Source organism: Scyliorhinus canicula, chromosome 26, assembly GCF_902713615.1.
Source record: "Scyliorhinus canicula chromosome 26, sScyCan1.1, whole genome shotgun sequence".
NCBI classification, from domain to species: Eukaryota; Metazoa; Chordata; class Chondrichthyes; order Carcharhiniformes; family Scyliorhinidae; genus Scyliorhinus; species Scyliorhinus canicula.
Genome location: NC_052171.1, coordinates 21,156,275 through 21,175,549, shown reverse-complemented (window position 1 = coordinate 21,175,549; position 19,275 = coordinate 21,156,275). Strand labels below are relative to the sequence as shown.

The following is a 19,275-nucleotide window of genomic DNA, read 5'->3' as shown; positions in this document are numbered from 1 at the left end:
CCCCCACCCGGGCTTTTCTTTTCTCTGGAGGGGAGGGCAACCCCATCATTTCACCAAGAATGGAAACTGGAGCTTGTTGCAAACACAGGGAGGGGGATATGGGACAGTCGGAAAGGTACAGGCGAGTTGAGCAGACTAAAAAGAGAGGGATTGAAGGAGAGAGAGAGAGAGAGAGAGACTCGGTGGGCTGGAGTGAGGTCAGAAAGAAAACACAAGAAGAACTTTTTTCAGCAAACACAAATGTCTTTTATGTTTTCAGCATTTGCCCACAGTGCAAATGGTACAACAATACATTAGGTATCTGTCGAATGCCTATACTTTAACTAAATGACAGTATCTGCATTACAATAGACAAAAGCCAATGAGAACATTGGTGAATAAATCACCATCTCTTCACAAAATCAAGCAGGTGCCTTATTATAAGGCACCATGAAATCTTAAAAATAAAGCCACAAAATATAATACATCTCTGTTCAAAATACTGTATGCAAAAATCTTCCGAAAAAAGCATTTCTCACAGGTTTCTTCTTGATTGTAAATATCAAACCACTTTGATCCCATGTCCGACATACAATGTCTACATGCAGACATTAAAAACTGGAGGGGGAGGAACGGAAAGTGTGTGGGGGGTGGGGAGGGGGGTAACATTTCGCCAGCAAAGCTGCAAACTGTCTGTGTGCACCGTTTGTAAGGGAAGGTGAGCGTGCAATAACATGCTTGCAAGTGATGACCGGAAGAGTTCAGTCAAGGTGCAGGAGTGCCTCCCATTTCTCAAAAAAGAGGTGTGGGAGGGGGGTGGGGGGGGATTAAACAACACAAATTGAGTTCAGAGTGTACAAGTGGCGTGGGACTTGCACTTGTCGCATGGCTGGAGGCAGTGGCCTTTGCTGGGCGGTGTAAAACCGCAGTACACACACAAACACAAAAGTCAAAGAGAGCGTCAATGTCTAGGAGCCTGCATCAAGTTGCAGGACACCACCACCTCTGTGCATCTGTCTGGGAGCTTGTGACACGCCAGTGGCATGTGTCTATGCAGAAACAAACCGAGGTACTGGCAGGCGTCTTCTTTTCCGAACAGTGAAGAAAGACCCTCCTGGGTTTGAGCAGTGACCCTGCCGAGGAACCAAAAACCAAAGCAGATTGTGCAAAGTTGAGAGACAGCAGTGTTTGTGGGAGGGGGTGGAGGTGGGGGCAGAGTGCAAGTGTCCATCCATTGGCGGGTTGGAAACATTCATTCAAATCTGATGGGTTGACAAACAGGTTGCCGGGGATGTGCCCAGTGTCTCTCAGTGGTTGGGCTTTGGGATTTGGCTCTCCTGTGTGTTGTCCATTGCACAGTCAGAGACACGGCCAGGTCCCTGGCCAATGCAGGGGAGAGATGTGGGTCCTTCTCCCACACTGTTCAATATTCCGCCGAAATTGCATGAAGAAATGGACGGGAGGGTTGCACACACACACACACACACACACATATAAAACTATGCACAGAGGCAAGTCCACCAGAGAGAGGAGCCGAGTGCAGCTTCATCCTGCTCGGGTCCCTCCGCCAATTGGGGGCAGGTCAGATGCCCGGAGAGGGGGAGCAGTGAGCTGGGACTCCGCAGGAAAAGGTGCAAGATGTCCCCTGCACTTTGGAGCTGTGCTCAGCCAAGGCTCTGCTGCTGAGGAGGGCTGGAGGGCAATGCAACCTGTCACCTATCCGCACAGGCAGGCAGGCTGGGCTCTAGGCACAGGTAGTGACCGGGGCACTGCTGCTGGAGCTGGGCAGAGCCGGCACCTTCTCCACCTTCTTCTCCTTCTGCTTCAGGTGGATCTTGGCGTGCCTCTTGCGCTCGTCGCTGCGCGCGAACTTGCGGCCGCAGAAGTCGCAGGAGAAGGGTTTCTCGCCAGTGTGGGTCCTGATGTGGGTGGTCAGATGGTCGCTGCGGCTGAAACTCCTCATGCAGATGCGGCACTGGAAGGGTTTGTGGCCCGTGTGGATCCTCAGGTGCCGGGTCAGCTCGTCGGAGCGGGAGAATCTGCGGTCACAGCCCTCGGCAGGACAGGCGTGGGGTCTCTCATGGACCGGGGTCTTGCTGGGCCGGTTGGGGTACTTCCTGGGCCGGATGGGTTTGAGGGTGAGGGTATGGGGGTGTGAGCTGAAGTTGTTGGGCATCTGTTTGGAGTCTGTGTACGCCTTGATGGTGGTGAGAGGGGTGAGAGGAGGCGGGATACGGATAGGCTCCACAGAAGCTGAGAAATGTTTGTGTTCTGTGATGGAGTTCAGATCATTGTGGTGTTGGAAGAGGTTATACTCCGGGATGACAGAGAAGATGTTATTGTCCTGGCTGGCCTTGGAGTGGTAGTCCTGGTTGGAGTAGGGATTAGCATTGGTAGTGGCTGGATTGTGATAAACCTGCTCCTGGTACATCTCACCACACTGTGGATAGGAGCCTTGGCCCTGGTACATGGCTTCCATCTCGCCCTGGTTCTGTAGCATGCTGCAGGATGTGGAGGTCTGGCTGCTGCTCGATGGGGAGTGAGACACTCCGAAGATACCCGCCAAGTTGATGATGTTTTCCGGACACCAGTTGGAGCCTCCAAGTGGCCCAGGCGGCGAGTCGAAGGCAAATTTGCCCAAGTATGTGAGAGTCTGGCTGCGGCTGGAGTGCTGGAAAGTGTGTGGATAGGAGAGGTCCTGGCTGCCTTTGTCCATCCCAACATCCATCAGTCCATCTGGGCAAAGGCAAATAAGAATGTTCACCATGAGTCTATCAGTCATTACAATGGCATTGAACACAGACACATCCTGTGCCTCAAATACACTTGTATTGATCTTGCCATCTCTCCACACACACACACACACACACACGCCCCTCTACCTGCCCCTCCAAACACAAACATACTAGTGAAGTTGGCAGCCGCCAATTCTGGGCGATTTCAGGGTTTGTTACAGTGCGAGTGGACACGCCGACAGGAAACGCTACCACACTAAAATCACTGCGTGTACAGTGCTCCCATACAACCACCCCCACCCACTCCGAGCAACCCACCCACCCAGCCAATGTGTAAATATGTCAATGTGTAAAAGGCTCTGCCTTTGATTTTAATCGGCAACATGGCCACTCAGCACAGTGAACTAGCCCAGGCCAGCCGGCAGAATGTCTCCCACAGACTGGAAGGCAGGCTCCAGGCTCCGGCATTGCAAAGCTTTGCACTGACACAGAGGGAGAGATAGCGATCCAAACACACCATTACTGCCACAAAGTTCCACATCGCACAGGAGACCTGGAATCCATGACTTCAGTCGAACACACGGGCACACCACGATATTCCATGGTATATGACAATTTATAAATAGTATCCGGCACAAACATTATGGGAATTATTTAAATGCAGCTTTGAAGGGCACAGTGCACCCTTTTTGTTGAACAGTTTCCATTCTCCCTGGCTACCAAGCCTGCACATTGACTGGAGGAATATTGTCACCAATACAAAGCGCGACATATTTGCAACGCAAATCTCACATTGACCCAACTGGATGCAGTAGTGAGAAGGTATACAGACTGAATGATTGCAGATTGTTCAACCCCATCAGCCTATATAACTGCACATCACTTCAATCTGGATATCAGTGACCATTCATGCTGACCTCTGTGCAGAACATACACTGTTATACTCCTTATTACAGCGCGTATACAACACACCCCAGACCAACATTCAACGTGCACCCTTTGGCACCCTGTGGCAAAGCCACAGCTCACTTGGCATCGGTTAGAGAGGTCTTACCTCCAGCCATCTGGCCGCCGTACGCGCTGCCCGAGTCCGAATTAAAAATGTTGATAGGTGCCGGACCGGCGGGTGCAATCTCATCGTCAGGGTAGCCGGTCTCCTGCAGGTGGTTTAACAAAGTGCTCATTGCCACCGGGATATTGTCCAGCAGCTTGCCTGTCATATCAGAGCACAGGCAGCGGAGAGAGGGAAGGTGGAGAGAGAGAGAGAGAGAGATCCTCTTCCAACAACACACGAATAGCAGTCCCAGATCACATCGCTTTGATATCTCTGTGTGTATATATAGAGAGAGAAACCCCTTTGCTCCTGTGTGGGGTTGCTGTTGTATTTTTAAATTCTCCAGGCAAACGTTTGCAATGAGGATGAGGCGGAAGATGCACTGAGTTGATGTGAAGGAAAAGGCAATGTAAATGCTGCTCGGCCCCTCTTGCTGCCTCTCCTCCCGGAGGCTGTGCAATTGGCAATATTGAAGTGCTGGAGAATGCTGTTGCCTCCCGCATATATATGGCGGGAAGGAAAGCACCGTGACGTAGATGCCCTTACAAGGACATCCAAAGAGTTGGGCTGGGTGACGTCGCGGGTGGAAGATTGGGGCTGTACAGAGAGAGAGAGAGAGAGAGACAGCCCCCAGGGGCTGGTAGCAGTGGGGGGTGGTGGTGGGCAGGGGCTTTGCTGAGAAAGGAAGAGCTTGCCCATTGCAGTGGTGGGCATGCTGGGGGCTGGCAGTGTATAGATGGAGCCCCCTGCCCGGGGATGTGTGTGTGTGTGTGTGTGTAGAGCTGCCTCTTGCAGAAGCAGCCTGCAGACTGGAACTCCATATTAGGGCAGAGCAGCAGCGTCACGGCACTCCCCGGCCAAATTTGGCCCATTTTCCGGTGTGTGTGTGTGTGTCGTTCCGTCTCTGAAGTGGAAAATACTGTCTGGTCGGAACCACATCCTTAAAAAAAGCAGCGACGTAATGGGACCCTCTCTCTCGTTTGAAATTGTAAAGTAGGAAAATAAATAATGGTGAAATAATCCACTTCCTGGTTTGAAAGTGAGAATTTGTGTTTGTAGTTCAAACTTCATTTCGCCTCCCCCCCCCCCCCCTCTCTCTCTCTCTCTCCTGCTTTGCTAAAGCCATTTTGATTTACCGCTCCCGTGTTTGGAGCCTGCGTTGACAGGCTCACTGGGGTGCCCTTTGGCACGGTCTCCGGGTGCCAGCTGGGAGAGGGTGCAGTGTCTCTATTCTATCCCCAGGTCACAGCACAGCAGGCAGGCCCAGCTCCACCCCCCACCCAGATCCCCACTCCCACACCAGCCCCAGTCCCAGCCCCAGCCCATTCACTTCCCAAACACCAATGATACATTTCACTGAGAGAGGGTGGCGACTGGTCGGAAATGGACATGAGCCACAGGTGGGATAAAGACCTGCCGTATGGCAGAGCTTCATTTGCGCCCCAGTTTAACTGCTCCATGGTTAACAGGGACAACTGCGTGTTTCTGGGTGTGTTTAACTTGGTACCCAATGTCTAAACAGCCCATTAGCATTAGCATTGCACAATGCTATCCTTTTATCATTTAGACCCCAGCTTACCCAGTATTGTTGGTTGGCACTGGTCATTATTGCTGGTTGACAATGGTCAGTTCTGGTTGGCATTTGTCAGTACTGCTGCTTGATAATAGTCAATACTGCTGGTTGGCATTGGTCTGAAGATGTCCCCTAATTTTGAACAGATTTTTCTGTATTATTAAAATCGATACATCACTGTTTTCCACGCCGTTCCCCATTCTTCACTGGCTGCACCCAGTTCCCAGGGAATGGAAACAGCTGGATGAGGTCTGATACTATACAATCCCTGGCAGGGTTGAAAATGTACACAGGACCCATCTTGATAAGCGCGGCGGTATACGGGTCTGTGTATGCAACAATTGCCTGCCCCGATTCTAAAATGCGAAGCTGTTATGGCCTCTCCCATTTCATTAGTACAGATCAACAATTCCTGCGCACACACTCACACTCAAACACACACAAACACATACACTCACACTCAAACACACACAAACACATACACTCACACTCAAACACACACAAACACATACACTCACACTCAAACACACACAAACACATACACATACACTCACACTCAAACACATACACACACACACTCACACTCAAACACACACAAACACATACACACATACACACTCAAACACACACAAACACATACACACATACACTCACACTCAAACACACACAAACACATACACACATACACTCACACTCAAACACACACAAACACATAGACACATACACTCACACTCAAACACACAAACACATACACACATACACACACTCAAACACACACAAACACATACACACATACACTCACACACACACAGACACATACACACATACACTCACACTCAAACACACACAAACACACATACACTCACACTCAAACACACACAAACACTCACACACAAACACATACACGCACACTCAAATACACACACACATACATACACTCACACTCAAACACACACACAAACACTCACACACAAACACATACACTCACACTCAAACACACACAAACACTCACACACAAACACATACACACACGCATACATACACTCACACTCAAACACACACACAAACACACTCAAACACACACACAAACACATACACATACACTCACACTCAAATACACACACGCATACACTCACTCAAACACACACAAACACACTCAAACTCTCACACACACACACACACATTCACTCAAATACACATACACTCACTCAAAAACACACACACTCAAACACGCACACATAAACACACTCACTCACACTCAAACACACACATACACTCACACTCAAACACACACACAAACACACACATACACTCTCACACACACAAACACCCACACACACAAACACCCACACACACTCAGACACACAGGCGCGCCACAGTGATAATGCTAATTCTCGGTGTGGTGGTGTTGGAATTACTCGAGGATCCTCGCTCCCAGTGTTGTGCACCTTGTTTGACTGGGGCCTCCGGCTCGCTCCCCATGTGTCAACCACTTTGCATCAGGTGGAAATAAAAATCGGCTTTTGTTCTCGATTAAAAGTACAATTTGGGAAGGTGGTACCCTTGTGCACAAGCTTTGAATATTGGGGATAAACGTGGCAAATCTGCATTGTGAAATGGAAACACAGGATTGCGGGTGCTGGCAATCCGAGCTGAAAATGCTGCAAATACTCTGCAAGGCAGGACACCATCTGTGGACAGAGAGAGGGAGTGAGGGAGAGAGTGAGGGAGAGAAGGGGTGAGGGAGAAAGAGAGGGAGTGAGGGAGAGAGGGAATGAGAGGGAGAGAGAGGGAGTGAGGGAAAGCTGGAGGGATTGAGGGAGAGCTGGAGGCAGTGAGGGAGAGAGGGAATGAGAGGGAGAGAGGGAATGAGAAGGAGTGGGAGTAAGGGAGAGGGAGTGAGGGAGAGAGAGAGTGAGGGAGAGAAGGAATGAGAGGGAGCGAGGGGGAGAGAGAGGGAGGGAGAGAGAGGGAGTGAGGGAGAGAGGGAATGAAAGGGAGTGAGGGAGAGAGAGGGGAGTGAGGGAGAGAGAGGGAGTGAGGGAGAGAGAGGGGAGTGAGGGAGAGAGAGGGAGTGAGGGAGAGAGGGAATGAGAGGGAGCGAGGGAGAGAGAGAGGGAGGGAGAGAGAGGGAGTGAGGGAGAGAGGGAATGAAAGGGAGTGAGGGAGAGAGGTAGTGAGGGAGAGAGAGGGAGTGAGGGAGAGAGGGCGTGAGGGAGAGACAGAGAGGGAGAAAGGGGGAGAGAGAGAGAGACAGAGAGAGGGAGTGAGAGAGTGAGGGAGTGAGAGAGGGGAGGGAGAGAGAGAGAGGGAGTGAGGGAGAGAGAAAGGGAGGGAGGGAGTGAGGGGGAGAGAGAGGGAGAAAGAGGGAATGAGGGAGAGAGAGAGGGAGTGAGGGAGAGAGAAGGAGTGAGGGAGAAAGAGGGAATGAGGGAGAGAGAGGGAATGAGAGGGAGAGGGTGTGAGGGAGAGGGAGAAAGGGAGAGAGAGAGGGAGTGAGGGAGCGAGAGAGTGAGGGAGAGAATGAGTAACGGTGTGAGGGAGAGACAGAGGGAGAGGCAGGTTGAGGGAGAGAGAGAGGGAGTGAGGGAGAGAGGGAGTGAGGGAGAGAGGGAGTGAGTGAGAGAATGAGTGATGGCGTGAGGGAGAGACAGAGGGAGAGACAGATTGAGGGAGTGAGGGAGAGATAGAGAGACAGAGTGAGGGAGAGAGAGGGAGTGGGGAATGAGGGAGAAAGAGGGAGAGCGAGTGAGGGAGAGACAGAGGAAGAGACAGTGAGGGAGAGAGGGAGAGAAAGAGAGGGAGAGACAGAGTGAGAGTGAGACAGAGTGAGGGAGAGAAGGAGAGAGGGAGGGAGAGAGAAACAGGGATGAGGTTTCAGGAGCTGTCGATCTGGAAGCAATGACAAGTCTGAGGCGTGAAATTCGCACCATTCAATAGGAATCACACATGCCAGACTGAGGGCATTCGGCCCATCCGGTCTGTGCTGGTCACTTGGGATGTTTTAGCCCTTCCCCCAGTGTTGGACCTCGACCAGCTCCCTGAAAGCGAAATCAATTGTAACCTGATCCCGATATATGGAGATATCTGTCATCAATTCTAACCGCAGCCCAGGTATCAGACCTCCCCCCCCCCCCCCCCCCCCGCCAAGTCAGCCCGCAGTTGTTGTACACACACCACTCTCTCTCCAGGCACTGTACAGGAATGTAACATGTCAACAGAACGAGGCTGTGTGGGTTTTTCAGTCTCCTCCCAGCCTCCCAGCCAGGGTGGCAGAGAATGGCAATAATGTTACTCTCTGCGGGCTATTGACACTATCCTCATGGAGGGGAACCTGTCAGACTCCAGCTGGCTGAGCAGCACCTCAGGGGGTCCTGGGCAGTGGACAGACGAAGGGAGAGAGAGCGTGTGTGTGAGCTGTGTGTGTGTGTGTGGGGGGGGGGGGGGGGGGGGGGGGGAGCTCTGTGTGTGAGTGTGTGTGGGGGGGGGGGGGCTCTGTGTGTGAGTGTGTGTGTGGGGGGAGGGGAGGGGAGGGAGCTCTGGTGTGTGTGGTGCCTGTGTGTGGGGTGAGCTCCTGTATGTGTGGGGGGGATTGCTATGTGGGGGGGAGCTCTGTGTGTGTGTGGGGGGGGGCTCTGGTGTGTGGGGGGGGGAGCTCTGTGTGTGTGTGTGTGGGGGGGGGCTCTGTGTGTGTGTGTGTGGGGGGGGGGCTTGTGTGGTGGGGGGGGGGGTCTGTGTGTGTGTGGGGGGGGGGCTCTGTGTGTGTGGGTGTGGGGGGGCTCTGTGTGTGTGTGGGGGGGGGGCTCTGTGTGTGTGGGGGGGGGCTCTGTGTGTGTGGGGGGGGGGAGCTCGTGTGTGGGTGGGGGGGGGGCTCGTGTGTGTGTGGGGGGGGGCTCTGGTGTGTGTGGGGGGGGGAGTGTGTGTGTGTGTGGGGGGGGGGGTGTGTGTGGTGTGGGGGGGGGATGTGTGTGTGGGGGGGGGCTCTGTGTGTGTGTGGGGGGGGGTCTGTGTGTGTGTGTGTGCTGTGGGGGGGGGGCTCTGTGTGTGTGTGTGGGGGGGCTCTGTGTGTGTGTGTGGGGGGGGCTCTGTGTGTGTGGGGGGGGGCTCTGTGTGTGTGGGGGGGGGCTCTGTGTGTGTGTGGGGGGGCTCTGTGTGTGTGTGGGGGGGGCTCTGTGTGTGTGGGGGGGGCTCTGTGTGTGTGGGGGGGGGCTCTGTGTGTGTGTGTGGGGGGGGGCTCTGTGTGTGGGGGGGAGCTCTGTGTGTGTGTGGGGGGGGGCTCTGTGTGTGTGTGGGGGGGGCTCTGTGTGTGTGGGGGGGGCTGTGTGTGTGTGTGTGGGGGGGAGCTCTGTGTGTGTGTGGGGGGGGAGCTCTGTGTGTGTGTGTGGGGTAAGGTCTGTGTGTGTGTGTGGGGGGGGAGCTCTGTGTGTGTGTGAGGGGTAAGGTCTGTGTGTGTGTGTGGGGGGGGGAGCTCTGTGTGTGTGTGAGGGGGGGGGGCTCTGTGTGTGTGTGTGAGAGGGGTAAGCTCTGTGTGTGTGTGTGGGGGGGGAGCTCTGTGTGTGTGGGGGGGGAGCTCTGTGTGTGTGGGGGGGGGGAGCTCTGTGTGTGTGTGTGAGAGGGGTAAGCTCTGTGTGTGTGGGGGGGGGAGCTCTGTGTGTGTGTGTGTGTGGGGGGGGGGGAGCTCGGTGTGTGTGGGGGGGGGGGAGCTCTGTGTGTGTGTGTGTGAGAGAGGGGTAAGCTCTTTGTGAGCTTGGGGAGGAGGGACAGGGTGACAGGTGCCTGAAGAGGGCAGCAGTCAGTGTTGATCTTGGCCGAGGCTCTCTCTCTGTGTGTCTGGGAGCAGAGCCGGTGGATCAGGCAGAAGGGGGCAGCTGGCTTGTACGTTGCGGAACACAAAAGGGATTCCCCCGAATGACGTCCTGGCTCCGGGCAGGATTGGCAGATACCTGCGGAGAGAGAGGGAGAGAGACAGAGAGGGCTGGACCCAGCTGTCCCGCACCTCCCAGCCACACTCTTAAAAGGGCCACATCCACCCAGCCAAATGTCACACACTCAGCCTTGTTTGGAGGGGGGGGGGGGGGGGGGGGTAGGTGGGTGTGTATGTGGGGGGTGTGTGTGTTCGGTGTGGGGGTGTGGATGTGTGTGGGGGGTGGTTGGGTGTCTGTGAGGGGGGGGGGGGTGTGTGAATGGGGTCATGTGGGGTGTGTGTGGGGGGGGGTTGGGTCTGTATGTGGGGGGCGATATATGTCGGTGTGTGTTTGTGGGGGGGGGGGTGGGGGTGTGGGGGTGTGTTTGTGGGGGGTGTGGGTGTGTGTGGGGGGTGTCTGGGGGGTGGGGTGTGTGTGTGTGGGGGTGTGGTGTGTGGGGGGTGTCTGGGGAGGGTGGGGTGTGGGTGTGTGTGGGGGTGTGGGTGTGTGTGGGGGGTGTCTGGGGGGGTGGGGTGTGTGTGTGTGTGTGGGGGGGGGTGTGGGTGTGTGTGGGGGGTGTGGGGGGGTTGGGTGTGTGTTTGTGGGGGTGTGTGTGGGGGGGTGTCTGTGTATGTGTGTGGGGGGTGTCGGTGTGTGTGGGGGTGGGGGGTGTAGGTTTGTCTTTGTGGGGGTGTGGGTGTGTGTGGGGGGGTTCTGTGTATGTGGGGGCGTGGGGGGGGGGGTTGTGGGGGTGTGGGGGTGTGGTTGTGGGGGTGTGTGTTTGTGGGGGGGGTTCTGTGTATGTGTGTGGGGGGGTATATGTGTGGTGTGTATGTGTGCGGGGGGGTATGTTTGTTGGGGGGTGGGGGTTACATTACCGCAGTAATAGAGTGAAGTTGCCAACCTTTCAATGTGATACAGTTCTGAATTAACAGCAGGATGTGATTACACCTCTCTCTCTCTCCCCCCCCCCCCCCCCCCCCCCATTCACTCAATCCAGGGGGCTCCAAGCATCCCAGCAACATGTGGGAAGGCTCCAGGCATAGACAGGACCTGGGCTTCGGAGTGCCTGTTCTCTGGGGGAGAGGGGAGTTGTCACCTGTGGTTCCGGGGAACAGCACATGCTGGCGAGGAGAGCGATGCAGTTTGTTTGTTTCATATGTTTACACGCTATTTCTTTTTCCTTTGGGGAATAGTTAGGAAGTGTTGGAAGGGTTTAGCAAAGCTGATCAATTCCCCTTTGGCCCAGGTCGTAAACACTCCTCTGGTGGGAGCAGAGGACGGGGCACAGGGCACAGGAGCAAACTCAGATCCTTTTCAACACTGAGGCAGGCCGAGGGCAGAGAGATCAGACTGACAGCAAGATGGGCAGTTGAAAGGACAACTTGTTGGACGCCAGCCTGTGTTTGGACTCGCCATTGTAAAGCACCCAGCACCTTGAGCAGCAAATTCACTCCACTAACTGGAAACGAGTACAAGTAGTGGAAGGAGTGTTTGGGGCCTTGGACAGTGAAAGGGGAGAGGGTAAAGGGGTCGGTGCCAGGCCTGCGGGGCTTGCATGTATACAGAGAGGTTGTTGGAGTGATGGAGGAGAGGGAACTGTTCATTCAGAATGCTGGAAGGGGAAGGGAACACTTACTGGCATAAAGCTGCCGATGGCAGAAGTGGTGACAGACGATCCATTCACCACAGATGCTGGTGGTGTGGGAGGTGAGGACAAGGTGAATCCATCATGGTTCTGGAACAGAGGGGGGAAGGGTTTAAAAAAAACATTGATGGGATGTGGGAGTGGCTGGCTGGGCCAGAATTAATCCCCCATCCCTAATTGCCCCCTGAGAAGGTGGTGGTGAGCTGCCTTCTTGGCCGCTGCAGACCATGTGGTGTAGGTACACCCAGTGTGCTGTTAGGGAGTTTGGCCCAGCGACAGTGAACCGACAGAGATTTGTTTCCAAGCCAGGATGGTGAGTGGCTTGCAGGGGAACTCCCAGATGGATTTGCTGCCCTTGTGGTGGTAGTGGCTGCATGTTTGGAAGGTCCTGTCAAAGGAACCTTGATTAGTTTCTGCAGTGCATCTTGTCAATGGTACACAAGGCTGTCACTGTGCATTGATGGTGGAGGGAGTGACAATCAAACGGGGCTGCTTTGTCCTGGATGGGGTCGAGCATCTTGAGTGTTGTTGGAACTGCGCTCATCCAGGCAAGTGGAGAGTATTCCATCGCACTCCTGACTTGTGCTTTGCAGATGGTGGACAGGCTTTGGGGGGGTCAGGGGGTGAGTTACTCATCTTCGGATGCCTAGCCTCTGACCTGCTCTTAGAACCATAGAATCCCTACAATGCAGAAGGAGGCCATTTGACCTATCAAGTCTGCACTGACCCTCTGAAAGACACTCTACCTCGACCCACTACCCCACCCTATCCCCCTAACTCCCATGTATTGACCACAGTCAATCCACCTAAACTGCACATCTCTGGACTGTGGGAGGAAACCGGAGCACCCGGAGGAAACCCACGCAGACACGGGGAGAACCTGCAGACTCTGGCCTCACCCTGGTCTTGCTGCACTTGGACACTGACTGCTTCAGTGTCTGAGGAGTCACGAACGGTGCTGAACATAGCGCAGTCATCAGCAACCATCCCCACTATTGACCTTATGATGGAAGGGAGGTCATTGATGAAGCAGCTAAAGATGGTTTGGCCCTGGGCCCTTCTGCAGTGATAACCTGGAACTGAGATAGAATAATAGAATCCCTAAAGTGCAGAAGGAGGCCATTCAGCCCATTATGTCTGCACCGACCCTCTGAAAGAGCACCCTACCTAGGCCTGCTCCTCCACCCTAGCCAGGTAACCCCACCTAACCTAAGGGACCCAAAGGTGCAATTCAACATTAGCAAATCAACCTATCCTTCACATCCTTGGACTGCGGGAGGAAACTGGAGCATCCGGAGGAAACTCACGCAGACACGGAGAGAACATGCAAACTCCACACAGTCACCGAAGGCTGGAATTGAACCTGGGTCCCTGGTGCTGTGAGGCAGCAGTGTAACCACAGTGCCACAGTGATTGACCTGCAATAGCCACAACCATCTTCCTTTGTGCCAGGATTGAGAGCAGAGGTGCAGGGAATGGGATGGACATGATAGGAGAGCATATCAGCCATTGGTGGGGGAGAATTCTTGTTTAAGGTTACATCATCAGAACATGTGACAAAGATGGGGTAACTGGCAGAATGGAATGCAATCCTCACAGGAAACTGGCTGTGCAGTGTTGTCAGGCATTGGCTACAGTTCTGCAAGTCTGAAGAAGTCATAGGTAATAATCTTATTGGTGTCACAACTAGACTTACATTAATACTGCAATTAAGTTATTGTGAAAATCCCCTCGTCGCTACATTCCGGCACCTGTTCAGGTACACGGAGGGAGAATTCAGAATGTCCAAATCATCTAACAGCACGTCTTTCAGGACTTGTGGGAGGAAACCGGAGCACCCGGAGGAAACCCACGCAGACACGGGGAGAACATGCAGACTCCGCATTGACAGTGACCCAAGCCGGGAATCGAACCCAGGCCCTGGAGCTGTGAAGCAACAGTGCTAACCACTGTGCTACCATGTCACCCTTGGGTAGGTTAACTGCAAGTCTTTGTTAATTTTCAGAACTGTTCTAAGTATACCAACCTGGGGCTGTGTCCATGCTGGCCGGTTCACACTGCTCTGTCCAACATTAGACTGACCCTGGATACACGGGGTACAGGTCATGTGCCCTCTTACATCACTGTGTGGGTGGTACTGTACTCAGTCCCAGATTAACCCTATATGTGCCAGCCCGTCATATTACCAGGAGGTAGCTGTGGAGTTCAGTGGCCTCGCACACAATATTCTTCAAGTGGCTATTCCCCAGGGATGGAGACAGAGAAATTGAGGAAGTGAAGAATCAGAGATGGGCCATGTGAATGTCAGAGAAGGGTGGAAGCGAATGGGAAGCAAGGTAGCTGAAATGTTGCAGTTCAGGTCGAGAGCACAAAAGGGTACAGAATGTGGAGCAGGCGTCACATCGTTGATGGTGCTATTTTGTCAACCGGGCGAGGAGATTCATGCATGCCTTAAAAATGACAAATTCCCCAAATCAAAATTTTATCCTGCATAAAGTTTCCACCCAAATCACCAATTTAAAGTAATTGAAGGTAAAGTATTTTCTGTCAAATGTACGATGGAACAGCTGAAACAATAACTTTCTAGATCAATGAATGAATACCAATTGATAAATTATTGCCATGCCATTGTTTTTCTTCCAGCAAAGACATAGTTGCATTAGGAATTCCAAGTGTAGCATAACCTCAAAGAAGGAAAAGAAGAGACAAATTAACTATAATTTCAAGCAATCAACCTGCTTTCAGTGGCATCAAACTGTATATAATATATACTGGGCAATTTCCCTGTAATCAGCCACAAATTATTTCTCCAGAAAAACCTGCAGCAGTGATGTCAGGACAGTTTAAAACCCTTCCGTGAACATTCTACTCTTCTCTTGTGGTGTTGAGTATGATCATGGTGTTTTGATCAACCCAAGCACCAATTATGAATTTAATGATATGCACACACTTGTTCTGTGTACATTATACCCCCAAAAAAAGACACGCACTGGGATCATTTCAGGGCATCAATCCAATCTTCGGGCTCAAATTACGTTCAGAAACGTGTTTAGATCATGAAATAGAACCATAGAAATGATACAATGCAGAAGGAGGCCATTCGGCCCATCTTGTCCTTACCGACCCAAAGACACCCAGGTGCCTTTTCTCATCCCGCCTTCCTGCACAAGGCCCATAGCCCTGCAGTTTATAGCACTTAAGGTGCAGATCCAGGTACTTTTTAAAAGAGTTTCGGGTCTCTGCCTCCACCACCAAATCAGGCAGTGAATTCCAGACTCCCACAACCCTCTCTGTAAAAATGTTTTTCCTCATGTCCCCTTTAATCCACTCACCTTTAATCTGTGCTGTATTTCTCTATCTATCTATCTATGACCCCTGGTTTTTAAGCTGTCTGCTGAGGGAAACAGGTTCCTCCTGTCCACTCTATCTCTACCCCTCATAATTTTGTCTGCCTCAATTGTCGCCCCTCAGCCTTCTCTGTTCCAAGGAAAACAACCCCAACCTCCAATCTCACCTCATAGCTACAATTCAATACAACACAGGACTGGTTTAGCTCAGTGGCTAGATAGCTGGTTTGTAATGCAGAACAAGGCTAGCAGCGCAGGTTTAATTCCCGTACCGGTTGAGAATTCTGAATTCTCTCTCTGTGTACCCGGACAGGAGCCGGAATGTGGCGACGAGGTGCTTTTCACAGTAACTTCATTGCAGTGTTGATGTAAGCCTACTTGTGACAATAAAAGATTATTATTATTCTCCAGCCAGGCAACATTCTGGTAAATCTTCTCTGCAGTCTTTCCAGACCAATTACATCCTTCCTGTAATGTGGTGACCAGAACTGTGCACAATACCCCAGTTGTGGCATCACAAGTGTCTTATACAGTTCCATCATAATATCCTCTGCCAATGAGGGGAAGCACTCCATTTGCCTTCTTTGCAACTTACCTGCCTGTACTGCTACTTTTAGGACCTGTGCACTTGCACTCCAAGATATCTCACTTCATCTACCCCTTTCAGTGTATTTCCGTTTATTGTTCTGGTGTGCTCCATGTGCCTATCCAATATAGAACATAGAACAGTACAGCACAGAACAGGCCCTTCGGCCCTCGATGTTGCGCCGAGCTTTGTCTGAAACCAAGATCAAGCTATCCAATTCCCTGTTTGTCCCTCCTTGTGTATTCCCTTTTCCTGTTTGACCTCCCAAAATTCATTACCTCACACTTCTCAGAGTTGAACTGCATCTGCCTGTTTCCTGCCCACTCCACCTACCTGTCAATCTAACTTTGGAGCCTACAGCTCTCGTCTACACTATCCACTACATGGACAATTTTTGTTTGTCTGCAAATTTCCCAATTGTGATGCTACGTTCAAGTCTAAATTGTTAATATATAAAACAAACAGCAGGGGTCCCAACACCAAGCCTTGCGGAACCCCACTTGAAACAGCTTGCCACTCGCAAGGGCAGCCATCGACCATTACCCTTTGATTCCTGTTACAAAGCCAACTTTCGATCTAATTTGTCACATTACTCTGTATCCCATGGGCTCACCTTTTTGACCAGTCGGTCATGTGGGACCTTGTCAAATGTCTGACTGAAATCCATATCGACAACATCCACTGCACTACCCTCATCGATCCTCCTTGTCACTTCCTCAAAGAATTCAATCAAATTTGTAAGGCATGATGTTCCCTTAACAAAGCCATGCTGACTATTTCTGACTAGTTCCTGCCTTTCTAAGTGACAGTTTATCCGATCTCTCAGGATTGATTCTAACAATTTGCCAACCACCCAAATAAGACTCACCAATAATTGTTGGCATTCCCTTCATACCCTCTTTAAACAATATAACCACATTTGCATTCTTCTAGTCCTCCGACACTTCCATTATGTTTGGTGAAGATTGGAAAATAGTCCTCAGAATATCTATTTCCAATCTGACCTTCAATATCCTAGGAAACAATCCATTCTGCCATGGCGACTTATCCACTTTCAAGGATTCCAACTTCTCTAACGTTTTCTCTCTCATTATGATAATTTTATCCAATATTTCATACTGCTTCTCTTGGATTATGCTGTCTACATCATCCTTTTCTTTGTGAATACGAAGACAAAAATTTTGTTTAAAATCCTTCCCATAACCTCTGCATTTTCACACAAATTCTCTCCCTCATCTCGGATCAGTCTCACTTTTTCCTTAACTATCATTTTGCTCTTTATATATTGGTAAAACATCATTGGATTTTCCTCAACCTTGCTTACTAATATTTTTTCATACCCTCTCCTTGATTTCCTTTTTTTTTTACTAGCACTTTCTTTACTCCTCGAGGCAATCTGCAGTGTTGAGTTGTTTGTGACAATCATAAGCTTTCTTATTTTGTTTTAGCTTCCCCTGTAGCTTCCCACACAACTAGGGGGGGTCTAGATTTGGCAGCACCATTCTTATTTTTGGAGGGGACATGCCGGCTTTCTACCCTAAAGAACTCACTTATTAGTGCTTCCCGCTGGTTTACTATTGATTTATCCTTTTGCCAGTCTTGTCCAGTCCACCTCAGCCAAATCACTTCTCAGTTCTGTTAAATTTGCCTTCCCCCACTTTGAAACTTTTACTCCTGATTTATCTCTGGCCTTTTCCCCAATAATAATAAATCAAACAATTGTGGTCACTCTCCCTGATATGGCCACCCACTGTGTCATGCTCATTTTCCACTACCCCTTTGTGCTCCTGATTAAACCAAAAACTGGTCATTCTCTTCCTGCTAATCATCAGATTATCAGTCTCAGGACAAGAAGTTCAGCCGTTTCGGACTGGGGCAAGGAGATAGTTCTTCACTCTGAGGGTTTGTGAAGCTTTGAAATTGTCTCACACAGAAGGCTGTTGCTGTGTATACTCCGGACAGAGGTTCATAGGTTTCTGAGTCAGGAAATGAAGGGAAATGGGGCATTGCAGGAAGGTGTGGTTGAGGTTACACTTATTGGATCATAATAATTATAGCAGTTTTATGGTGTCAGATGCCATAGAGAGGTTTATTTCTCTTCACTCTCTGGTGAAACAGATAAACACCCCCTAGAAATATCCTGGTTGCCTAGTTCGAGGTTACCATGTTGACATTGTTAATTCAATAAGAGAGCATCTTGCGCACTCTTACCTATGCAAGTCTCTGAGAAAGGTGAACAAGACCCCCACCACGAGGAACATAGGATTATAGGAGCAGGAGAACACCATTCAGCCCTTTCAGCCTGTTCTGGCTGGGGTCTCAGCTCCACTTTCTTGTCTGCCTCCCATAACCCTCGACTCTCTCGTCTATCAAGAATCTATCTAACTATGCCCTAAATAAATTCAAAGACCCAGCCTGAACTACGTTCTGGGGAAGATAATTCAACACACGAATGGTCCTTTGGGTGAAAAAAATTCTCTTCATCTCTATCCTTAAAAGGGTGGCCTCTTATCTTTAAACTGTGTCCCCTTGCAGGAATAAACCAGTTTCCACAGTGAAGAATGTTCAAAGCAAAACACAGAACACATTTAAAGGAGGAAATAAAACAAACCCAGCGAAGAAAATCCACAATGTGGAAGAAAAGAACAGTAAATGAGAGGAAGACACATCATCTCATTCTGATGAAGAATTGAAGCTGAATGTGCTCCCAGTTCAGGGTGAATTATGTCCTTTCTGGGTGGATCCAGAACTGAATGGACAACCAATGAAAACGGTAGGCTGCTGTTTCCTTAATTCCTGAGACCATCTTTGAACGGAAGCTGAATCATCGACCTTTAATCCCAGCAGATGTCACCTTGAGGACCTACACCAAGGAAACAGTACTTCTAAGAGGATGTACCATGGTTAAAGTAGAGTTAAATGGGCAAACTGTGGAGCTACCACTCCACATTGTCTGAGAAATTCTTCCAGCTCTCTTTGGCTGGAAAATATCTGTCAGAACTGGAGTGCTGTAAATAGCTTAGTTGATTCAAAGACGGACTTACAAACCATCTTAGAAAAATATAACAATGTTTTTGAGGTCCATAAAGGTGTATAAGTACAAAGAACAATACAGGACAGGCACAGGCCCTTCGGCCCTCCAAGCCTGTACCGGTCATGATACCAACTGGTGTCTTTGAAGTGTCTTTAAAGATCAAGGAGAATAGCAAGCCGAAGGCTAGAATAGTACCCTGTGCTATATGTCCAAAGGTAGAATCTGATTAATGAGACTTGTGGAGTCTTCTAACCCGTCCCTACTAGTGACTGGGCAACCCCTATTGTGAGAAGGAGGCACTGAATATTATTTCTGGTGTGAGAAAATGTCACCAACCCCTATATGGTCGTCACGTCACATTATTGATGGACCACAGGCCCTCAGCAGCTATCTTTAGGCCACATAAAGGTATTCC

The 19,275-nt window shown here is 50.7% G+C and overlaps 1 protein-coding gene across 1 annotated transcript; it reads right to left on the bottom strand.

Moving 5' to 3' along the window:
- Nucleotides 1–222: 222 nt before the first annotated feature.
- egr3 (early growth response 3) lies at nucleotides 223–4,335 on the bottom strand. Its single transcript, XM_038785583.1, has 2 exons — nucleotides 3,769–4,335; nucleotides 223–2,715 (listed from the first exon to the last, which is right to left on the bottom strand). Exons 1-2 carry the CDS (start codon nucleotides 3,932–3,934, stop codon nucleotides 1,724–1,726), a joined length of 1,158 nt encoding a protein of 385 aa, XP_038641511.1. The 5' UTR covers nucleotides 3,935–4,335; the 3' UTR covers nucleotides 223–1,723.
- Nucleotides 4,336–19,275: the final 14,940 nt, after the last annotated feature.

Excerpts from the sequence above, each read along its gene's own strand:
- egr3 (XM_038785583.1), bottom strand. The coding sequence starts at position 3,934 with ATGACAGGCAAGCTGCTGGACAATATCCCGGTGGCAATGAGCACTTTG. Across the intron at positions 2,716-3,768 it reads CGGCGGCCAGATGGCTGGAG|ATGGACTGATGGATGTTGGG; the intron begins GTAAGACCTCTC and ends GCCTTTGCCCAG.